We start from the raw sequence: 23,205 nt of genomic DNA, 5'->3' as shown, positions 1-23,205 counted from the left end.
CTTGGGGCCCACCCCCCACTCCATGAGTCACACGGAGTCCTTTCAAACCTTGAGCCTCGCAACACATCCACCACTTGGGAAGGAAAGGACTCTTTAGACAGACTGTAGTGCCCAGTCATCATTCTGAGTAGGCGTTTTCTCATGGCCTGTGTGGAGCACTTGGAAAGTTTGCATAACACGTCACCAGGAAGGTATCTCCCAGGAAGAGGAGAAAAACCACAAGGAGCTTTTCAACCGTGAAGGTTTGCATTTCTGTGACGCCTCCAAGAGACCCCTCGCTCCTGACATGACCTGGGTGGGGACTACAGGATGGAGAGCTAGTGTGCACCAGTGAGGAATCCCCCAAACCATGACCTGGGGCCCCTCCAGCCACCAGCATTGACAAATACACCTCCTGCATTTGCCCCCCCTCCCCAAGAGAGGTTTTGAATAGAGCCGGGCGAGACGCTGCACATCACACCGCCTTTGAGATGACTCTCCTTCTGGGTATCAGTTATTAAACTGGATTAGCGTCCAATCCCCAGAGAGGAGGTTGCGATCTCATATGCTAAAAACTCAACAGAATCCCAGAGTTGGCTTGAAAACCACCAAACCATCCAAGCTCACCTAACCGCACGAGATGAACAGGGACCAAGAGCTCCCATGGGGGCCTGGCTGAGCGCTTTCTACGGTGACCTCACTCAACTGAAGCACCACGTGGAGAGAGGTACTGCCCGAGACGTGGACCCAGGAAACAGGTGTGTGCTCACAGTGATGGGGGTGGAGTCCTGCTGGGGGCAGGGGGTCTGTGCCTCCAAAGGGTGTGTGTGAAGGTTGCCCAAAGCCCCTTTGCTCAAGGAGGGAGGTGTCGCCTCAGTAACTCCTAAAACAGGGCTCTTCAAACCTTTTCTACAGAGGACCAGAAAGTAAGCATTTTAGCCTTGCAGTCTGTGCAGCCTCTGTCCCAGCTTCTCAGCTCTGCCACATGACATGAGAGCAGTCATAGCTGATACGTGAATTGGTGTTCTGGCCTGAATGTCTGTGTCCCCCAAAATTCATATGAAGGAAAGTGCTCAGTCGCTCAGTCATATCTGACTTTTTCCGACCCCATGGACTGCAGCTGCCAGGCTCCTCTGTCCATCAGTTCATCCACAGCTGCCGGGCTCCTCTGTCCATCAGTTCATCCAGGCAAGAATATTGGAGTGGGTTGCCATTTCCTCCTCCAGGAGTTCTTTCCAACCCCAGTGATTGTACCTGTGTCTCCTGCATTGGCAGTGGATTCTTTATCACTAGCCCCACCTGGGGATGTTAAAGCCCTAATTCCCAATGGGATACTCTTTGGCGTTGTGATCTTTGGGAGGTGGCTCAATCAGTAAAGAATCTACCAGCAACACAGGAGACCTGACTTCAATCCCTGGGTTGGGAAGATCCCCTGGAGAAGGGCATGGCTACCCATTCCAGTATTCCATGGACAGAGGAGCCTGGCAGGCTACAGTCCATGGGGTCACAGAATTGGACATAACAACTGACACTGGGTTTAGATGAGGTCAGGGTGGGGTCCCATGTTCAGTGCCTTTATAAGAAGAAAAGACCACAGCAAGCTTGTTCTCGGCCTCTGAGGACACAGGGAGAAGGCGGCCATCCTCAAGGTCGGAGGAGAGTCCTCAGCAAACACTGAATATGCCCACACCTGGAACTGGGACTTCCAGGCTCCAGAACTTGGAGGAAAAAATGTCTGCCGTTGACAGCCCCCCACCACCACATGTGGCATTTGTTATGGCAGCTGAATGTGCATGGCTCTGCACCAATGAAAGTTTATTCATGGACACTGAGATTTGAATTTTATATAATGTTCATGTCCCATGAAATATTCTCCTCTTGTTTTTCTTCCAACCACTTAAAACACGTGAGAACTATTCTTAGCTCAGAGGCTGGAGAGCGGAAGTGGACCCCGTGGGTGGAAGTTACAAGGATGCAGATTTCAACTCCTCATTTAAAAAAAAAAAAAAGGACCTTTTTCATCATTTCTGTTGTCCCCAGAGAACTAATCTGCTTAGAGTTCCCCACAGGTGGAGGTATGTGTGGCTCAGCAACATGGGGGCTTTGCAGAGGAACGTGTGTGTCTCCAGAGCCCTGGACTGACTCTGTCCTTCTCAACCTTGGGAGCAAACAGGACCTGTGAACCCAGTTCTCCCACTACACTTGGGGGATGTGCCTGCCTCCCAGGATCCTGACCCAAAGAAACGTGACTTACCATGAAGCGGATCTATTCAGCGCTTGCTCCTTAAGTTGTGAACACAGCTGGAACCCCTGTGAGGTCTGCCCTTAACAAGAGCATACTTGAGACACTCTCAAGACCTGCCTGGCACTCCATCTTGGTCTGTGGTCAGATTGGGGGCACAGAACAAGATGACTTGCTGCAGGTTACCCCATGCAGGCCACCTCCTGCCCCCTGCCCCAGCCTGAGACGCCGAGCACCCTGAATCACTCCTTGTGCTGAAAATGGAGGCAGAGGATTTCCCTGTGGTCCATGGATAAGACTCCATGTGCTCCTGACGCAGGGGGCACAGGCTAGATCCCTGCTCAGGGAACTAAGATCCTACATGCCACAAGGCACGGCCAAAAAGAAAAAAAAAAAACAGAGGCAGAATTCAGGAGGCAGCCTCCTCATGAGGAAGAAAAATTCCAGAAGATTCCCTTTCCACAAAAAAAGCAACATTTCCTTGAACCCCACCCCCCAACCAGGATTCTGCTGATAGACTGTGTCCCAGCCTCACCAGCTGGAAGATGACTCAGGAAGTGAGGCCCGTGGGTGGCCAGTGGGCCACTCAGCAACTCTGTCATGTTTATTGATCCAGCTCAAATCTATGGCTCAAACGGGTCCACAGAGAAGCCCTGGAGACTAAATGAAGTATCCTGAACTTTAAGCCCAGTGTTTAGCGGTCGCCTGCCCTCCCACTTCCAAAGGAATCTCTTGAAGAAGCATTGGCAGATGCTTGAAGAAAAACTATTTAGTCTTAGGGGCCACAAAAGAAGCTGTGGTTTGAGGCCTGACTCACTGTGGTTTCCCTGGTGGCTCAGACGGTAAAGAATCCACCTGCAATGCGGGAGACTTCGGTCTGATCCCTGGGTCGGGAAGATCCCCTGGAGAAGGGAGTAGCTACCCACTCCAGTATTCTTGCCTGGAGAATCCCAAGGACAGAGGAGCCTGGCAGGCTATGGTGGCCTTGAGTAACATTTAATATTCTAGGGCCTAGAGTCCTGACTGTAAAGGCACCCCCACCTTTGAGAGTTAAAGCAGCAAGGGCTGTGTGTGATGGGGATACTCAGCCAGGGGGCTCTCCTCCCTGACCCCTCCCCAGGGCTTCTCTTTTTTTCTCTTTGCTCTCCCTCCCCACTCCTCTCCCTCCTGTTCTCCCCACAATACCCCCCCCCCAGGCTGTTTACTTCTCCCTTCTCTTTCCCCTTTGTTTTCCATCACCCCTTCTGTGTCTTAATCCTGCCGGGACTGTAGCAGCCAACTCCCTCAGCAGCCTCAGAGCCCCGTGCCCACCCCTGGGGCAGAGGGGGGCCCACTTGGGGGGCGGGGGAGAGAATCCGTGCTTGGGCGGGTGATAGGCCATGTCTGGGGCTGCAGATGCAGCGCAGCACAGATGGAACATTCCATCCACACCCTCCCTCTGGCTCTCCCCTCCCTGCCCCCCCAGGAAGGGGCATCCCCCTCACCTGTCCTCCCAGGCTGCCCCACCCCCACATCACCTGCAGGCACCTGCTGTGTCCTGGCACAGTGCTGGGACCAGGACTGGGATGTGAGTGAGAGGCAGATTCCTGCCCAGATTCCCTGTCCCCCCGGGAGGGCGTCCTAGCAGTGCCTGACTCAGAGCGCAGCTCTGGAATCAGCCCAGTCCTGGGTTCGAATCCTGGCCATAGGCCTGACCTCTGACCCTCAGGGTCATCATCCATGAAGCAGTAACCCCCCCACCCAGGGCTATGGGGACAATCAAATGAAGAGACGAGGGTAGAAGGTGTGTAGCCCAGCCCTGGCACAAAGCTGGCACCAATAAGCAGGAACTCTCTTTAACAGCCCCAGAGCTAGCTTGGTGGCTGCCTGGCTGTATATCTGTCCCCAACCCCTGGCAGAGAGGGGCCCCCCGGGTTGTCTGGGGCCCTCCTCAGGACACGCCTGGGACTAGAAGCCACACCCTGTCTCGCCAAGCATCCTCCGCATTGTCGCTCACGCCACCAGCTTCCTGGTTGGCCCGTGGTCCCGCCGTGTTCACCTTCCACGTCGTACACACCAAGATGTTCTTGTCTCCGGCCACTTTGACCCGAGAGCAGGTACTCGGGGCATTTTGGGGACTCTGCTTCCCAGGATGGGTTCTGTGCTTGAGGGGACAACACCCCACCTCCCTCTGCAGGGTTGGGGTGCTCCCTTGACTTCCAGGGTTCCTCGGCCCAGCAGCGCCCTGGGCCCTGCACCCCCACAGGACTGGCTACAGCCGGGGTGGGAGCTGCCCCTGTGGACTCCCTGCTAGACTCAGGCGGAGCCCACGTGACCAGCTGTCACAGCAGCTGCAGGTGTCCCCCCCTACCCACCCCGGAGAGACTGGCAAGCCTCCTCTGACCCAGTGACTGCTGGGCGGCGGGCGGGCTGGTGGGGCGCGGCATGTGGCACCCAGGGGAGGTGTCTGACACAGCTCTACCTCCCGGGTGGCTGGCTTCTGCTTTCATCACCCCGTCAAGGAGCTGCCAGAGATCAAGGGCGCAGCGGGGCCTCCTCTGTGGGGCCTGGGGGGTGAGGGGGCAGCTGCCGAGTGGCCCCAGCAGCTCCTGGAGAGGAGCCTGCCAGTCTGCTGTCTCCAGAAACCCCCTTGACCACAACCCCAGACCTGGGTTCCCATCTCTGAGTAGAGAGTAGTTTCACAGTCAGAAGGAGCAGGGGTCCTGCCTTAAAAATGATCAAAGGGGCCCCATCCCTCCCCTCTCCTGGAGGGCAGAGTTCAGGGCAAGAGTGGGTGGCAGGAGGATCCCTTGGATTCCTTCCTCGCCCTTCAGGTCTGTCCTGGCAGAGCACCCGTGGTCACCACGTGGAGGAGGCACAAGGCAAGCTCCCTGGAGCCTAAGGGGCCTCCTCCGGGCCCGGAAAAGTTCAGCCTCTCAGTACCTCCCTCCCCCACCTCGCTCTTCTCTCCACTCGGCCCCAGCAGGATATCGATGCAGGCTGTGGTCACTGTGGGAGGCCAGGGCAGCGGGTGGGAAGGAGACCCTGAGCTTTCTGGGCTGGACAGGAAGGCTCTGATAGTTGCTGAATGAATGACCGTGGGAATGCCTTGGCCTGGGCACTCAGGCAAGGTTATGGAGATTCCAGAGCATGTGTGGGGTTTTGTTTCCTGCATCTTGCCCTGACCCGCTGCAGCTCACATGGTCTGTAGAGTACCAAGGCCCCTCTTCCCAGGATCAAATGACCACACCCTTCCACCTGTGGTCACCAGGATCTGGATGGTGCTGGGGGAGCCATGGCCGAGAGATGAGCCCCCCACCCCGTGAGCCAAGCCTCCATCCCCTCCCAGGGTGTCCCCAAGACTGGGGGCCTTTGGCTGCTGACCCCCAACCTGCCATCACTATGTCCAGCTGGGACATACCCAGGAGCCACAGTGAGGCTTCACCTCAGGTGGAAAGCACCCAGCCAGCAGGTGCATAAGCAGTGGGTGTGGACCTGGGTGGTCTGCACTAGGCGAAAGGCCTTTCATCGTTGCTTTGGGAGAGGTGGGTTTGGGGACTGTAATCTTTTTTATCATGGCACTAATTATATATGAGCAGGAACTCTCCCTGAAACAGTCCAGCCCTGGCTCTATGCTGACTGACCCATTTGTAATCAGGGAACAGGCATCTGAAGGTTGCTCTGAAAAAATGGAAACTTTTAGTCTGTGATCTTGATAAGGAATTCTTAATGGGGCACTGATCAGACATGTGAACAGATGCTATCAGGCAGTCTTACCCCTGGGCTCCATGACGGGTCCAGATTTCTCCACTGTTGTCTGACCACACGTGGTCCATGCTATGAAGTGTTGGGTTGGAGGGATCACCGTGCCACCCATCCCCCCGGCTCAGGCCTCTGGAGCTGAGAGGAGAGACTGAGGTTCTCATTGGCAAACAGCAGGGCATCCTGGCTGTGACCCCCACCCCCTAATAAAGATTGCACCATTCTTCCCATGAACTCCATCTGACTCAGCAAGATCTGGATGGTGCTGTTTGGTAGTGGTGTTGTTAACCTCCAGCCCCTTCTGGCAAGCAGGCCCCTCTGCTTGTCCCCACAATGACTCCCTGAGCTCAGTGGACACCTCAAGTGCACACACATTCGGTAGCTCTCGCCCTTTGCTGCCCATCTTGCTTGTAGGGGAGGAGTTGTCTCCCATCTTGGGGCTCCTAGCTTCTGGGAGAGAGAGGAAGGGGAGTTACACAAGCGCCCTTCCGGATCTGTGTGGTTTCAAGCAGTTACACCTCTTCCTGTCTCTTCTCGAGGCGCCCTGTGGCCATCGTGGCTCCCGCAGGCTCTGGGCCTGTAAAAGACAGTGGTTTTGTGCTGTGTCACAGTCAGAGCGATACCTCGGGGCTTTGGTAGAAGGATTTCCAGGGTTCGAGAAGCAGCATGCAAAATGACATCAGTTTGAGAAGCAGGAACTTGAGTTCTAACCCTGAGGCCTGAGCTTCCAGGGAGATCACCCAACGCCTGTCACATGCCCATCACACCCAGGCACCATGAGCTTCTCCCTGGTCCCCCAGTCAGTACTCACAGAGCATCTTCCGTGTACCTGATGCTGCTGGGACAATCAGTGAGCACAGGAAGTGACGCCCCCTGCCCTGTTGGAGCCAACATCCCTGTGGTCTCAGGGGAAATGTTGCTGTTGTTCAGTCACTCAGTCGTGTTGGATTCTGCAGCCCTATGGACTGCAGCATACTAGGCTCCTCTGCCCTTCACCATATCCCAGAGTTTGCTCAGATTCATGTCCATTGAGTCAGTGATGCCATCCAACCATCTCATCCTCTGTCACTCTCTTCTCTTCCTGCCCTCAATCTTTCCCAGCATCAGGGTCTTTTCCAGTGAGTCGGGTCTTCATATCAGGTGGTCAGAGTACTGGAGCTTCAGCTTCAGCATCACTTTTTCCAAAGAATATTTGGGTTTATTTCCTTTAGGATTGACTGGTTTGATCTCTTTGCTGTCCAAGGGTCTCTCAAGAGTCTTCTCCAGCACCACAATTTGAAAGCATCAATTCTTTGGCACTCAGCCTTCTTGAGCCTTGGGATCACAGCCTTGTTGTGGCGAAGGGACTTGCATAACTCAATGAAGCTATGAGTCTTGTTGTGCCACCCAAGACAGACAGGTCATAGTGAGGAATTCCAACAAAACGTGGACCACTGGAGGAGGGAATGGCAAACCACTCCAGTATTTTGCTGCAGGAACCCTATGAACATATGGAAAGGCACGGAAAATGAGGACTGAGTAAGGGCAAGGAAGAGTCCATTACTGGTGTCTCCATGGTGAACCACCAAGATGGCCTCAAGGGGCCCCACCTTCTGGTCCTCACACCCTCTGTCATATTTGGGTTGGCTTCCCTGGTGGCTCAGAGGTTAAAGCGTCTGCCTGCAATCGGGAGACCTGGGTTCGATCCCTGGGCTGGGAAGATTCCCTGGAGAAGGAAATGGCAACCCACTCCAGTATTCTTGCCTGGAGAATCCCATGGACGGAGGAGCCTGGTGGGCTACAGTCCATGGGGTTGCAAAGAGTCGGACACGACTGAGCAACTTCACTTTCACTTTCTTTCACTTTATGACCCATAGACACATCTCTTGAGTCTCAGTCAGGTAAGACACAGCAGCGTCTCTCTCTCCATCCCTTGCCCTGGGGGAAGCCAACTGCTTTTACCTGAGAGATCCAGGGAGTACAGGACTCATCCTGTGCACGGCCTCATCCAGGAGACATCTAAGAAGAGGAGCCTTCAAGGGAATTCCCCAGCAGTCCAGTGGTTAGGACTCTGACCTCTCACTGCCAAGGGCCAGGGTCCAGTCCCAGACCAGGGAATTAAGATCCCATGGTGAGGCAAGAAAAAAGAGGAGGAGCCTTCAGATGAGACTGTGGCCCCAGCTGACATCCTGCCCGCAGCCTCAGGAAAAACCCTGAGCCATAACCACCCAGTCAAGTCAGTCCCGGACTCCTGATTCCAAAGCTATGTGAGAAACGTTTGTTGTTGTAAGCCACTAATCCTTGTCATGTGGCAATAGATAACTGATACCGTGTTATCATTCTTAAGACCTCAGTGAACTAGGGCCCAGCCTTCTGGACCCTCTGAGCTTCCAGGGTGGTCCAGAATGAGGGTGCAGCCCCAGCTGGCCCCCCACCATGGCACTGAGTCACAGCTGCGCATGGTCTCTTCCATAAGCAATGAGACTTTTTCTGGAAAAGTGAAAAAGATGAGAAGACTTCTGAGAGCAAGGGAAAGAGGCAGCAAAGGAAAAGAGTTGTAGTGAGTCTGAGGACCCTGAAAAGTGATTTTTCTGGAAGGCAGGACCGCTGCCCGGGAGCAGGCTGCTGCTAGGATGGACATACCTGTGGAAGAACCACATCACCTGCCGTTGGCTCAGAGTGCAAATGTTCGGGAAGGAGCTGTGATCTCAGACTTCCGGGCGTGGGCAGCACTTTCCCTCAGCCAGGCTGGGCACAGGCAGATCCCAGCCCCCGAGGCCCTGACTGCTCACCCCACCTGCTAACGCATCAGCTCCTCTCCGACTCCTCTTACCATCCCATCTCACAGATGGAGAAACTGACGCTTGGGAAGGTTGAGAGATTTGCCCAAGGCCAGATACCAATAAAGGGCAGTTACAGCTCAAACCGAGGGGCAGATTTGAACCCCAACTGGGCCTCGACTCCCTCCCCAACACCTGGAATGGTCACTCAGAGTGGAGCCGGGTCACCCACCCAGCCCTAAAAGAAGGTGGAAACGTGAATAGGCTCCTGCAGGATTCTTTCTTTCTTAATACTGATTTTTATTTATTTACTTATTTGACTGCACCAGATCTTAGTTACAGCGTGTGGAATCTAGTTCCCTGACCAGGGACGGAACCCAGACCCCCTGCATTGGGAGCACAGTCTTACCCACTAAACCACCACTAAATCCCTCCAGCAAGATTTCGATTTAGAAACAGTTACCCTCTCCAGAAGGGCTTCCCAGGTGGCGCTAGTGGTAAAGAACACACCTGTCAATGCAGGAGACATAAGAGACGTGGGTTCAGTCCCCGGGTCAGGAAGATCCCCTGGAGGAGGGCATCCCAACCCATTCCAGTATTCTTGCCTGGAGAATCCCATGGACAGAGGAGCCTGGCAGGCTACTGTCCATGGGATCACAAAGAGTCAGACATGACTGAAGTGACTTAGCATGCATGCACCCTCTCCAAAGCTCAAAGGGCTAACTTCACATCAAGAAATCTCACTTCATGAAGGTTCTCGTCACCCAAGTTTTGGGCTCCAGAGTCTACAGTAGAGAGACAGCCTGACCTCCTTTTCCAGTGACTAGAAGTAGCTCCCGGTCACCCACTGGCGTTATAATTTAGTGCAACAAGAATGACCCTGAATATGAAAGCACAGCAGAACATGCTGCCAGCAGTGCTAAAGTTAAAGGTCCATTCACCATCTGGATAACAGTCCTCGTGGCAGGCCAGTGCGTTCCTGGTGCTGCCAGCTCCACATCACAGGGCAGCTGGCGATGCCCAGTTAAGGTCAGGTGGCTCTTGCATGGGAGCCTGGCCTCTTTGGGCCAGAGGTGGTGGGAGTTGTCTCGGGCAGGTTCGTCCATGACAATTGCAGAGACTCCAATGCAAGTCTCCTATGGCTGAGGCTAGAGATGACACCTCGTCATTCTGCTCATTCTCCACTGGCCTGAGCATGTGTGTGTGTGTGTGTGTGTGTGTGTGTGTCTGTGTGTGTCTGTGTGTGTGTCTGTGTGTGTGTTTGTGTGTGTGCAAGCACACACAAGCACGCATGCATGTTTGGGGGAAGTGGCAGAGTCACTCACCAAAAGACCTGTTTATGGGAGGAGTGAGCCATGGAGACTGATGACTCAGTCTCCTAGACCCTCATTCCCTCCTTCTATGCAAATCAGATGCCAGCTCATCAACCAGAACATCTGAGAAACCAGAGCAGGTGGTCCGCCAATCAGACTCAATCAGAAAGCATCTCTCGACTCACTGGCTTGGTCTGAACTTTATGGTTTCTTGGCTTTACTGTGAATTCTTTTTCTTCTCTCACATGGATGCACTGAATTCTTCCCTCTCGTGCAAGTAGCTCTTATCAAGTCTGAGAAGTCAGATTCCATCTTTAATGCTGGGGGTGAAGGATCAGAGAAAGAGGGAGAGAGAAGGAGCCACTTCCAGCTCTGAATTGGACACCCTCAGGGATATCAGCCCCCAGAATAATATAGTCATTTATTCTGAGCTGCACCAGAGAAACTGAGGGTTTTATAGGCCAGCCACCCATTTTGCAGATGAGAAAACTGAGGCTTGAAGAGAGAGTTCGTGTGTCCTAGTTGAGGGTGCCTCACCGTGGTCTGCTGTGACCCTGGACTTTTTGCCCAGTTCATCCAGTTTATTCTGGGGCTTTCCCTCTGTGGGTGTCAGTGCGCGTGTCCATGTTTAAAATCATGTCATGGGTCCACTTGCCCAGAAGACTGTCAGCCCAAGTCTCAGGGCCAATCCCGCCGCTCTGGGGCCCTCAGTCAAGTCCCTGAAAGAGTCTGACCATTAGGGCCTGCCTGGGGTTGCAGCTTTGATGACAGCCTGAGACCTGCAGGAGTCTGTGTTTGTGTTTTCTTCCCATTTAAATTCGGCCTCCAGCCCTCATGTCATCTATGCTGGGAGCCTTAACCGGATGCATAGCGGCCTTTCTGGGAAAACTGAAGGGGAAAACACTTACAGTGAGAGGTTGCAGGGGAAGTGGATCCTCACGCAGCCTCAGAGAGGCCTCCTTGTGGTTACCGGGTAATTATGAAGGAAGGAGTGCACCGCGCCGGGTAGAAGCTGTCTTAACCAAGTGACAGAACCTGGCTTGCCCATCATGGGCAAACACACGTGTGAGTCCTGTTTAGATTCGCCAGAAAGACACACCTCGCCAAAAGTTTAGCCAGATCTAATCATCAGGCTGCAGTCACAAATGCAAACCATGGGGCCAACTGCAGGACTCACGGCCTGAGCTTTGCAAAAACCTCAATACCATGAAAAGCAAAAATGAAAACAGCGATGATGGTGGGAGTGGGGGTGGTGCTGGATCAGGAGAGAAATAACTGAGGCCATCTATGAACCTTGAGTGGATTCTGAAATTTTTTAAGCTACAGAATATATTTTGGAATCATTGGGAAATTTTTAATCTCCATTTTATTTATTTCTCCTTTGATCTTTATTACTTCCTTCTGCTGACTTCAGATTTTGTTTGTTCTTTTTCTAATTCTTTTATTATGTGGTAAATTAGGTTGTTTATATGAGATTGTTGTTTATATGAGATTTTTCTTCTTTTTTGAAGAATGAGGAACATTTTAATATAGGCTACATATCAAATTGTTGTTGTTGCTAAGTCATGTCCTACTCTTTGCAACCCCATGGATTGAAGCCCACCAGGCTCCACTGTCCATGGGATTTTTCCAGGCAAGAATACTGAAGTGGGTTGTCCTTTCCTTCTCCAGGGGATCTTCCCAACCCAAGGATTGAACCCATGTCTCCTGCATTGACAGACAGATTCTTTTCCACTGAGCCACCTATATGGGGTGGTACTGAGTTAATTGCCTTAGTCATGATCCTGGTATTGGGTTATGTAAGACAGAATTCTTATTCTCAGAAGATGCTTGCTGCAGTGCTGAGGGTTGACGTGCATGAGATCACAACTATCAGATGGTTCAGGAAAAAACTGTGTGTGAAGAGGGGGGAGAAGACATAAGGAAGCGGGAGGAGGAAGGGGTAGGGGAGGCAGTGTGGGCAAACGGAGCAGATGTGGACCATGGGGAAGTAGGATGAAGGGCAATAGGTGTTTGCTGCTGTTCTGAGCTTTTACAATTTGTCTGATGTTTGAAAGTTTTCAAAATAATAAGTTGTAGAGAAGACTGTCCACACTTGGAGTCTCCTGACCCTCTAGGTTCCCTGTCGTCACTCAGCTCAGCCTGCAAAGGGTAAGAGCTGGGACTGACTCAGCATCTCTCCTCTTGGGCTCAGAGCATGTCTTCTCTTTGCTCCCATGAGAAAGTATGAACAGGCCTTTGTGAGCACTCCATGCTGTGTCTCCAGGTGTAAATCAGGTAGTTTGTTCAAGGTCACACGTAGATCCGGTCGACGTGCAGGAGACGGGAGGAACCCAGCCTTCAGACTCACAGCCTGGACCCCAAGCCACACCCTCTCAGCTGCCCCTCCCGTCCCTCTTGAGCCTGGTGTGTGGTCACATGGTTCCTGAATAATCCCAGGGAGTGGGGGGCATGCCTGCCTGCCTGTCTCAGAGGTGCTGGAGCCCAGCACAGCCTGGGAGTCACAGCATCCCCACTAGGACGTCAAGTTCTCGGGGATTGGCTGCCTGGCAGATGCAGTGGCTCCTGATTGGATAGTGGCAGCTGCAGAGCAAGGAGGTGGGCTCTGGGCACGTTGGCTGTGCCCCTGAACTATGCTAAGCAGGGGTCTTGGGGAAACTTCACCAATCCTTTTCCCCCTCTGGAGCGGCCAAGGTGCTGACCTCCCCAGGAGGAATGAGACAAGCACGGATCGTGGCTTGTGATTCTTTTCCTCATAAGTGGGCATCAGAGCATGGCCAGGGCCCGGCTGTGAGCTGAGAAGCTCGCTTCTGACCCTGAGGGACCTGACCTTCCAGAGTCCGGGCTAGGGGTAAGAAGTAGGGCGCCTCCCTAAGTGACCACTGCCACCTGTAGCTGCCGTGAGCACCCCTACTGGACAGAGTGGGCATTGCAACCCCAGAGAAGACTGCCCTGTCGCCTGCTCCTCAGGCCCCAGTCCCTAGCCCTCGCCCTACCCGACGTGTGCCAAGCACAGCTGTGAACCCAGCAGACAAAATTCCCTGCATCCATGGAGCTGACATATTGGGGTCATAAATGAGATAGCAAGTGAAATATAAGATGCGCTAGAAAGTGACAGGTGCCACGCAAGGATTAAGATAGTGTCCAGAGAAGGTGCTTCCCAGGTGGCTCAGTGGTAAAGAATCTACTTGCCAATGCAGGAGACTCCACAAATGCAGGTTCAATCCCTGGGTTGGGAAGATCCCCTGGAGAAGGAAATGGCAACCCATTCCAGTATTCTTGCCTAGAAAATCCCATGGACAGAGGAGCCTGGTGGGCTACATACAGTCCATGGGGTTGCAAAGGGTTGGGACAATACTGAGCAACTGAGTACGCATGCACACACATCCAGAGATGACTCCATGACAATGTGACCTCTGTATCAGGAGGTGAAGGTCAGGGTCCCTTAGGTGGGTCTGGGGTCAGAGAGCTTAGGCAGAAGGAAAGCAGGTGTGGACACCCTGAGGTTGAAGTGTCTGTGGGGTTCACAGGACCCTATGGAGCCCATATATCTGTGGCAATGAGCAAAGAGGCAGGAGGTGGGGTGGGATGTCAGAGAGGTCATGGCTCAGGCGGAGGCCACTGTTGAGACCGAGGCTTTCACTCTGTATAGAAGGGGAAACCACTGGAAGGACTGAGCAGAGTAGAATGATCTGCGGCCCTCCCCCCTCAGTGGACTGGGGTCAGGGAAAGTGCATGCATGCCATGCAAGCTAAGTCGATTCAGTCATGTCTGACTCTGTGACCCCATGGACTGTAACCTGCCAGACTCCTCTGTCCATGGGATTTCCCAGGCAAGAATATTGGAGTGGGTAACCATTTCCTCCTCTAGGGGATCTTCCCTACCCAGGGATCAAACTCCAATCTCTTGCATCTCCTGCATTGGCAGGCAAATTCTTTACCAGTAGTGCCACCTGGGAAGCCCCAGGGAAAGTGAATTATCCAATATGATCCTGGGTGACCGCAGTGTTACTTCCTGGCCTGAGGAAGACAGCCCAGACCCCAAGTCCACAGATTGGCTCTGGTCCCCCCATCTCTACAGAGTTTGGGCAATGGAGAAGTGCTCCTAGAACTTCAGGAAAGCAGTCAGGGAGGGGTGGGGTGGGAGCGTGGAGGGATGGAGTGGAATCTTCACCGGCACTGAACCGGATCTCAGGCTCATCTGAGCCCCCGTGGGTTTGTCTGTCTGTCTGATGCGTACATGTGTGCTCAATCATGTCTGACTCTTTGCAACCCCAAAGGCTGTAGCCCGCCAGGCTCCTCGGTGCATGGAAACCTCCAGGCACGAATACTGAAGTGGGTAGCCATTCTCTTCTCCAGGGGATCTTCCCAGCCCAGGGATCAAACTTGTGTCTCCTGCATTGGCAGGTGGATTCTTTACTGCTGAGCCAACAGAGAAGCCCTGTCTATCTGACAAAGGACATACAGATGCCCAAGGAACCAGGCTTCAGGATCACAGAGCATCTTGACTGTACCTGACTGGTCTTTTTTAACCAGCTCCCCTCTTTCTCTGCTCTCCCTTCAGAACCTCACCTCCGTGAAGAAGGAAGTGCATCAGGACAAGTGAGGCCGGCTCCATGTATCCGGAATCAACCACGGGCTCCCCAGCTCGGCTCTCCCTGCGGCAGACGGGCTCCCCCGGCATGATCTACAGGTGACGCCCCTGCACCATCCCCCAAGCCCCTCCCAGGATCAGTCCTGCCTCTGAGGAGGGGTCCCCAAGCCAGCCACCTCCCCGTGACCTAGAGGGAAGGGACTAAGTGAGTGCACAGGGCTGTAAGTTGCATGCAAGCCAGCCGTTTCTCCATGGTACCCCATGGACTATAGCCCACCAGGCTGCTCCGTCCATGGGATTTTCCAGGTAAAAATACTGGAGTAGGTGGCCATTCCTCCTCCAGACCCAGGGATCAAACCCAGGTCTCCTGCATTGTAAGCAGATTCTTTACCATCTGAGCCACCAGGGAAGCCTTTAAGACCAAAATGGGAAAGAAAAAAATGAGAGGTTTGACCAGGTGGGATAGAGCCAGGATTAGACTCCTGCCTTGTCTCTGACTCTTCTGAAATATTCCATGGGAGGTAACAGAGGCCCTTCCTGGATTCTGTTTCTCTTTTACATGTCATGGCTCCTGTGGTCCCACCAGCTTCCCCGACACCCTGAATGAGGCTCAAAGCCTTATAACCAGTGTGGAGCCTGTGGACAGTGGGGGCGGCCAGGTGCTTAATGGGCCCATGAGAACTTCTCCTGGAAAGCCCACTTCCAGATCCAGCTCTGGGTCTTTCCATTTGGAAAATAGCCCAGGCTGAACCACAGGGAGGCTGTGGGGAAGGTGTGGGGTGGAACAGCTGGCTCTGTGGTCAGAGCACAGACCTTGATGGTATTGCTATCACAGAAGACTGGGGTGCGAGTGGAACCCTGGGGGCTCATCAGTCCTTCAAACCGCTGGATCTTCAGGTCACTGTCAGGGCCTGAGCTAGAGTGAGTGTCTACAAAAACCATGGGGAACAGTGGCATCCCTCCTTCGTCGAGATCCTAAAAAGAACCCCATAGTCTCGTGCATACTTGCCAGCAGGTGGGTGTGGGCATTTCCTGGTTTGAATGTTTTCAATCGTTGTTATGATTCGTGAAAACCCAAAAAAAGACTCCCCCAGAGGCTAACCTCTAGGCTTCACCTCCCCGCCTGGCGTGAGAACCAGACCAGGCAGAGACCCCCGTGTCCAAATAAACGGGCCTCTGCCTCCCTGTGCCACTGGGTGGCGCTGCGGCCGAGCGCTCGGTACCCAAGCAGAAGGGGGCGGGGCCGGGGTTGCGGGGCGTCGGTGATGCTTCCCGGGCTGGCACCTCCCTGTGCGTGGCTGATGACAACTGTGGCTTCTCTCTCTTCTCTCCCTGTCTCCTTCTCTCTCCTCCATTGCTGTCCGCAGTACTCGGTATGGGAGCCCCAAAAGACAGCTCCAGTTTTACAGGTAACGAGCTTCTCCGTTTTCCCTAAAACCGGCAGCAAGCACGGGAGCGGGTGGGAGGACCCCGCCATCCGGGCCGGGGGCGCTGGTGATTTCTCCGCACGTGAAAAATCCTCCCCGTGAGATTCAGGCTCTGGTCCTCTCTCGGTGTTGCGACGGCATCATGATGAAACCGTGCAGTCGGGCTCGTCATCTGGAACTTGCTTTGATTTGAGCTGGGCACTCGCCAGATCTCTCTTAAGAGAGAGATCGCTCTCTCTACTCGCTACTCGCTACTCTACTCGCTCCTCCGGCAGTAGATTGAGTCCTTTCCTGTGATCCCAGCTTTGTGCTCTTGGGTGGTCAAAGTGAAAGACATGCCCCCAGTCCCTCATTCTCCCCTTGTCCTTGGATCTGAGCTGATTTGCAGCCTACGGAGCTCCCTGGGGAGTGTGGCTCCGACGGGACCTGGGTCAGAGTGGGGATGGATGCGTTGACTTCTTTCTGATTATTTCCCTGTTGGAAATCAGCACACCTGTGTCCCCAGAGGGAGAGGCTGTCAGCAGACGGACAGGCTTGCAGTCCATCCTGAGGCACATCCCATCAGCAGAATCCTCCGGGACGGGTCCCTTCCTCCCTCTGGGCAGCCTCTTCCTGACCTCTAGGGTAGGGCATGCACCACAAACACACACGCTCTTGAAAATCTCTAACTCTGGGAATTTACTTCGACATTTTCCTCCATGGGGAACATGTCAGGCTTATGGAACTCACAGGGCAGCGCCGCCAGCTTTAGGACTGGACACTCAGCGGGCAGGGCTCTGTCTGTGGTGCATTGTGGCCTCCAAGCCTGAGAGGTCTCTGTCCAGAGCCTGCTCCCTGGCATGTGCACCCCAGCGGTGACAGAGCTGTGGCCTCTTATTGCTGATGCGCCAGGGGTCTGCTCAGGCAGTGGGTGCACCCCAGCAGTGACAGAGCCATGGCATCTTATTGCCAATGCGCCAGGGGCCTCGCTCAGGCAGTGGGTGTAGGGGTTGGCGCCAGACTTCCGTGTGATTCTTCCTTCATGCAGTCTTGGTCCTGTGTCTGAACACGACTGTGGGTCTGGGTTCTCAAGCTCATTTTACCACTGCTTCGGTGCCTCCCATGAGGTCTTCCCCCCTTACAGAGAGGTCTGAAGAGAGGTCCAAATCTGATTCTGCTGGAGGTTTGGCTAAATAGGTCTTGCTCGAAATAGTTAGAGCTGAACTTATTAGGTTTGCAAATGCTCTTACTGGATACAAGTGTTTATCATCATATACACATGTATGTGTATGTGTGTTGTATGTATGTGTTTGTATGTGTGTATATGTGTTATGTGTGTGGGTATGTGGGTATGCGTGTGTGTGTGTATATATTGGGTATGTGTGTGTGTGCATGGATGTATCACGTAATATGCCAGAATGAATGTGTGCCATCTGTCCAGAAGGATTCAACCAGTGAAACCAGACATGCACTTAAACAGCATCCTCAGATGCTGAGGCCTGCCTCACTCCCGGAAGGAAAGGAGTAAGGTGAGATGAGAGCAGGCCAGGCCAGTAGCTGAAAGGGCCCATAGGAAGTTCCCAGTAAGTCGAGTGGAAATGAAAGGGTCCCCATCCCCTTGCTAACCCCAGAACCCCCCGGATCCACCCTTTTGTCCACCCTCTGGGGACCCCTCTGGGTGAGCATCTGATCCCTGTGAGGCCTTCTTGCCCCAAGGAGGGGCTCTGTGGGGGAACTGAATCCCTGGATCTGAAGACACCCCCCACCCCACTCCCTGCTCAGCCTCTCGGCTCCACATTCAACGCCACAGGCTCTGGCCATCCTGCCCTTTGAGGCTCCAGTGTGGTTACTTCACACAGACACTCAGGCATCTCTTGCGGGGCCTCTGGTGATGACCTTAATGGGGTGGGATCATTCAGCATACTGGGTGCCACTCCCAGTGGGATATCCTCATCACCCAACTCTGACACGGCTGGTGGATGGTTATTTAAGTCAGCCAGAAGGGTGGCACCCCTCCTGCAAAAGGGCAAAGTGTCCAAGGCCCCGTCCTCCAGCAACTCGCAGACAGGTAAAAGAGGGAAGACCATGTACCTGTCAGCTCATACACAGGAGGCTGCATAACAAACTACCCCAAGACTCAGGCTTATGTGTCTGTGGGTTGACTCAAGTCAGTTCATCTAGGCTGGGCTCAGCCAGATTGGTCTCTGAGCTTCAGGCTGAAGGCCGGTTTCACCCTTTCTCCATTATTCCTAACCAGGGGCCATCCCAGGTCTCTTCTCCTGGCAGAAGTGCCAGAGGAAAAATGAGTCTGAAGGCCAACAGTTAGAACAGGCACAGTCACTTCTGCTCATTCTTGGGTCAAAGCAAGCTCATGACCAAGCCCAATGTCAAGGGGAAAGTATACTCCCCCAGCCCAGGGGAGAATCACAGTCACACGACACAGAGAAGGGGGAAAGAGTGGGCCACAGTCATGCAATCCTGTTGTTCCTGTTGTTGTTCCGTCGCTAAGTCATGTTCAACTCTTTGAGACCCCAGGACTGCAGCATACCAGGCTTCTTTGTCCTCCACTATCTGCCAGAGTTTGCTCAAACTCATGTCCATTGACTGAGAGATGCTATCTAACCATCTCATCCTCTGTGCTGTGCTGTGCTTAGTCACTCAGTCATATCCGACTCTTTGGGACCCCATGGGCTGTAGCCCACCAGGGTCCTCTGTCTATGGGGATTCTCCAGGCAAGAATACTGGAGTGGGTTGCCATGCCCTCCTCCAGAGGATCTTCCGGACTCAGGGATTGAACCCCAGTCTCCCGCATTACAGGTTGATTATTTACCATCTGAGCCACCAGGGGAGCCCAAGAATACTGGAGTGGGTAGCCTATCCATTCTGCAGGGGATCTTCCTGATCCAGGAATCAAACCGGGGTCTCCTGCACTGCAGGCGGATTCTTTGCCAGCTGAGCTACCAGGGAAGCCCTCTCATCCTCTGCTGCCCTTTTTATGATATTGTGGCACTGCAAGGAGATCAAACCAGTCAATCCTAAAGAAAATCATCCCTGAATATTCATTAGAAGGACTGATGCTGACCACAATCTACCCCAAACCTAAATCACTCTAATAGCATCTAGGAGGCAAACGGGTCTTGGGAGAGTCCAGAGAGCTGTTGGAGGTTCAACGAGGGAGTGGTCAGCTGGCTGAGAGTCGGGGAAGGCATCATAGAGCCTGTGAGCTGGACCTTATTCAGGCTGGACAGAATTCAACACATACACCAGGAAGAGCATTCCAGTAGAGGGGACAGTCTGAGCACAGCTCAGAGAGGTGCCCGGAGAATAGGAAGTGGCAGTCACATCATCTAGGCCTTCAGGTACAGGACAGGAAAGAGAGTGACCAGAGGCCAGGCTAGGGAGGCCGATGGGGATCTGAGGATGGAGGGCCAAGAATGCCAAGCAGAGGAGCCTACCTTTGGTGGGCACTGGGAAGACATCGATGGTGTTAGAGCAGGGCAGGGGGCAGGGCTCTGCTGCAGGAAGGAAGCCTAGGAGCAGGGAATGAGATGAGGGGAATGGGAAGGCTAGATGTGGGATCCAGGAGAGGTGAAGGAGGGCTGAACCACTGGGGCCATGGGAGGACGGGGTGGAGGTTAAGAGGAGCCAAGTCCCCAGGGCTTGGTGTCCAAGGGGCAGATGTGGAGAAGGACAATGTGATGAGAGGGAAATGGTGCCCAGGGGAAGGAGACGGGCCTCATTCCAAGCAGGTCAGGCTAATGAGCACCACCCAGTAGCGAGGCCACAATGGCCACTTCCAGCCTGGGGATGACATGTGACACAGAGGCCATGGAACTGACTGTGGGCTTCGGCCTTTAAGAACCATCCCAGGGGCTTCCCTGGTAGTCCAGTGGTTAGGACTCTGCGCTTCCACTACAGGGAGTATGGGTTCAGTCCCTGGTCAGGGAACTAAGATCCCGTAAGCTGCATGGTACGACCAAAACAAACAAAAATCTAAAGAAAAAAGAGAAGGAACCATCCCAGGTCCATCGTGAAGGCCTTTCCAGGTCATCCCCCACTACCAGTCACCTCCACTTCCATGCTGTCCCCCAGCCTCACATTTCTTTGCACTCCAGATCTGGGGCTATGATCCCCCCACTCCTTGGAGCCACCCCCCTTAGCAGATGTGTCACGAGGTAATCAGCTCAGCCTCTGTCCAGAATCCCATGCCACTGGCACAATTTCTCAGCTGGAAGATAGTGTCACACTGAGTCTTTGGGGGGCAGGGGTCCCAGGATGACATGAAGGGCCCCTGTGGCCATGAGTCCAGAACAGGGACTCAGCATAGATCACCCCCAGGCTCAGCCGCAAAGCGTCTTCCAAACCCCAGCTCAGGACAGTGAGGAAGGGTCTCCGTGTGGTGTCTTCACGGTGAACTGCAGAAACCTTCTGTCCATATATAGGTCCTGACAGCATAGGACATACAATCTGGGGTGCGTCCCAGCAGAGGGAGGCAGGGCGTCTATCTGTATGTGCTGAAGGAATGTCTCTCCAGGCCCCCACCCATTCTCTGTGGGTGGTGGTCTTATGCTATAGGCCCCTGGGCTTCCCAGCTTGCAGAAAGTTAAGAACATGGTGGGAAGAAAGCCAACCAGCCTGGATCCCTTCCTCAAAGACCAGAAAGCCCAGCCTGCGCTTCCTCCCAGGGTCCAGTCTCTCCAGGCAGGGGGGCATGCGCCCAAGGGAACTGCAGGACCCCAGCCGGTCCCCCCTCCCAGCCGGGACGCAGGAGGCTGCCTTGCCAGGCTGCACTACGGAACCGCACTTCCCGGGCTTTTAGGGGAAGAGATGCGCTCGTGAATAATTCAGCCTCTCTCACTGAGATGCAGACGCCCTAATAGGACTAATGGACTCACTGCCTCCAAACCCGACCCTTATGGGACCTCTCATTCACCGACTGCTTCTGACGTCCTGCAGCGACACTCCCTAATGAAAGAGCTGCCGCACCAGCTCCGTAGACGCCTGGTGAGCCCTAGTAAATCAGACTGTGTCCCTTTTAACCAGCAGACGCCAGCGAGGCAGGTGAGTGGTCCCTTCAGCTCAGGAGGCAAGTGGCAGCCGCCTCCTTGGTGGGGGGGAGATGCTGCTGGGGGAAAAGCACCCTGGGAATGGACAGCATTTGGGGATGCCTTTTTGGCTGATCTGAAATGAGACACTCTATATATTTTCAAAGTGGGAAACCTCAAAAAGAAAGCTAGGTAACCACAGGAAGAAGGAGGGTGGGTGTTCTGCTGCTTGAGCTTGCTTGCCTCCCGGCCTTGCCGCTCTGCCCATCCGGGGGACCTGGGCTCCAGCTGATACCCTGTCGGGTTCCCCATTAAGACCCAGCATTTTCTAGTTTCCCCAAGAAAAACAGCAGCAGGAGGCTGGGTGCTGTCTGAAAGGTCTGTTTGGAAGCATAGGCCTAAGAGAGCTGGGGGCTGCTTCTCTGGGCCTTGGCTTACTGATGGTTCTCAAGCAAAACTGGTTTTGTTTTTCCCCTGATGCGATGCCCTGCATTTTCTAGCCGGGTCCCGGAATGATGCCTCTGCCTCCACGCACGCCCGCTTTGGGAATTCTGGCTGGTTTCTCTGGTGTCCAGACACATGTTGCCGTTTCAAAGAGACCTTCTGGGTTCCTTCTGGATCCCACATCTCAGGCTTTGGTGGCTCCCAGTAAACAGATCTCAGTTCAGGAATCCCAGGTGGAAGGCTGTTCAGCAAAGTTGCGATTCTCGCGGCTTAATGAGGTTAATGTCTTCTTTCCATTTTTCTATGTCACTCGGTCCGTTCACGTGAATTCCCCAGGTCCCCGTCCACAGGAATAGATTTGCAAAAGGCAGGCCCCAGTGCAGGGGGGACCCTCTAGAGTCTGTAATTAGCAATGGTTGTTAAGGAAAGCTAATTCTTCCTGAGGTGAGTAGGCAGGGTGGCAAAGAGGAGGAGCCAGAGGTTGGGGTCACTGAGCAGTCAGGCGGCCAAAGAAGGAGCTCCAATAAGGGGAGTCTTTCCGGGGCCCCTCATCCAAGCACCCAGCCCTGCTCACCTGCGGAGGAGCCAGCTTATTTCCCTGTCCTCTCCCGCTGGGCAGCACTGTCACCGCCAGAGTCCCTCTGTGTCTTGCCTCCCTCAAGGACCTTAGGGTGAGGAAGGTGTCCCAGCTTCGTCCTCGCCGTGCTCTGCCCCCAGGGCACAGACCCCCTTGTGAGCGCTGCGGCCTTGCCCTCCACCCCAGGCCAGGGGCCACCATGCCCACCCACAGCCCGCATCTCCTCCCACGAGTCCCCTGACCCGAGCCTGCCCTGTGCCGTGAGGACCCTTTCACCCAGTGGTAGGCTCTGGGCACCATCTGTGTGGCTGGTGGCCCTGCTCCACCCATGGGCCCCTCCCAAGGCCACTATAACACAAGATAGGAGAGATGACAGGCAGGGGAGATCCCAGTCCCCACAGAGATAGTTGTTGTTCAGTCTGTAAGTCATGTCTGACTCTTTACAACCCCATGAACTGCAGCACGCCAGGTTTCCCTGTCCTTTGCTATCTCCCGGACATGCTTCCCAGGTGGCGCTAGTGGTAAAGAACCCCACTGCTAATACAGGAGACCTGAGAGACATGGGTTCAATCCCTGGGTCAGAAAGATTCCCTGGAGGAGGGCATGGCAACTCACTCCAGTACTCTTGCCTGGAGAAGCTCATGGACAGAGTCCATGGGGTTGCAAAGAGTCAGACATGACTGAGAGCGATTTAGCATGCACGAGAACCCTACAGAGAGGCTCCCTCCAATTCCTGATGGCACCCACTACGTTTGTCTCATTAGGAATGTGTGACTCTGCAAGACCAGGGGCAATGGGTAGAGTTTACATTTTGTCCTGCATGGCCCCTAGAATCACTCAGGCCCGTGGTCAGGCTCCTGCCTGCTGGGCCGTCTCCCCTCCACCCTGTCTTGTGTATTTTTGTGCCCACGCCACTTATCATGCCTGGAACCATGTTCCACGTCTCATGGTTGGCAGCCACCTCCCACACACAGCACTCTTCCACCACAAGGCCAGCCCCTGTCCAGCTGTCCAGGATGGTTCCGTTTCACCCACAGCAGCCTGCACAATAGGCCTCTGCCCATCCCATTTCACAGATGTGGAGACTGAGTCTCAGAGTGGTCCAG

The 23,205-nt window shown here is 54.1% G+C and overlaps 1 protein-coding gene across 11 annotated transcripts in view; it reads left to right on the top strand.

Annotated features, from left to right (window-relative positions):
* The window catches only part of KCNAB2 (potassium voltage-gated channel subfamily A regulatory beta subunit 2), a 95,993-nt gene that overhangs the window by 22,625 nt on the left and 50,163 nt on the right, over window positions 1-23,205 (top strand). For 4 of the 11 annotated variants that reach the window (XM_005217112.5, XM_059875493.1, XM_059875496.1 and 1 more), the window contains exons 2-3: window positions 14,598-14,726; window positions 15,995-16,036. In XM_005217112.5, coding sequence (XP_005217169.1) covers window positions 14,650-14,726; window positions 15,995-16,036 — 119 coding nt within the window. In that variant the 5' untranslated portion in view covers window positions 14,598-14,649. 11 annotated transcript variants of the gene reach the window in all.

This window comes from Bos taurus, chromosome 16, assembly GCF_002263795.3.
Source record: "Bos taurus isolate L1 Dominette 01449 registration number 42190680 breed Hereford chromosome 16, ARS-UCD2.0, whole genome shotgun sequence".
Lineage (NCBI taxonomy): Eukaryota > Metazoa > Chordata > Mammalia > Artiodactyla > Bovidae > Bos > Bos taurus.
The sequence above is the reverse complement of the archived record's forward strand: the minus strand, read 5'-3'. Positions and strand labels throughout refer to the sequence as shown.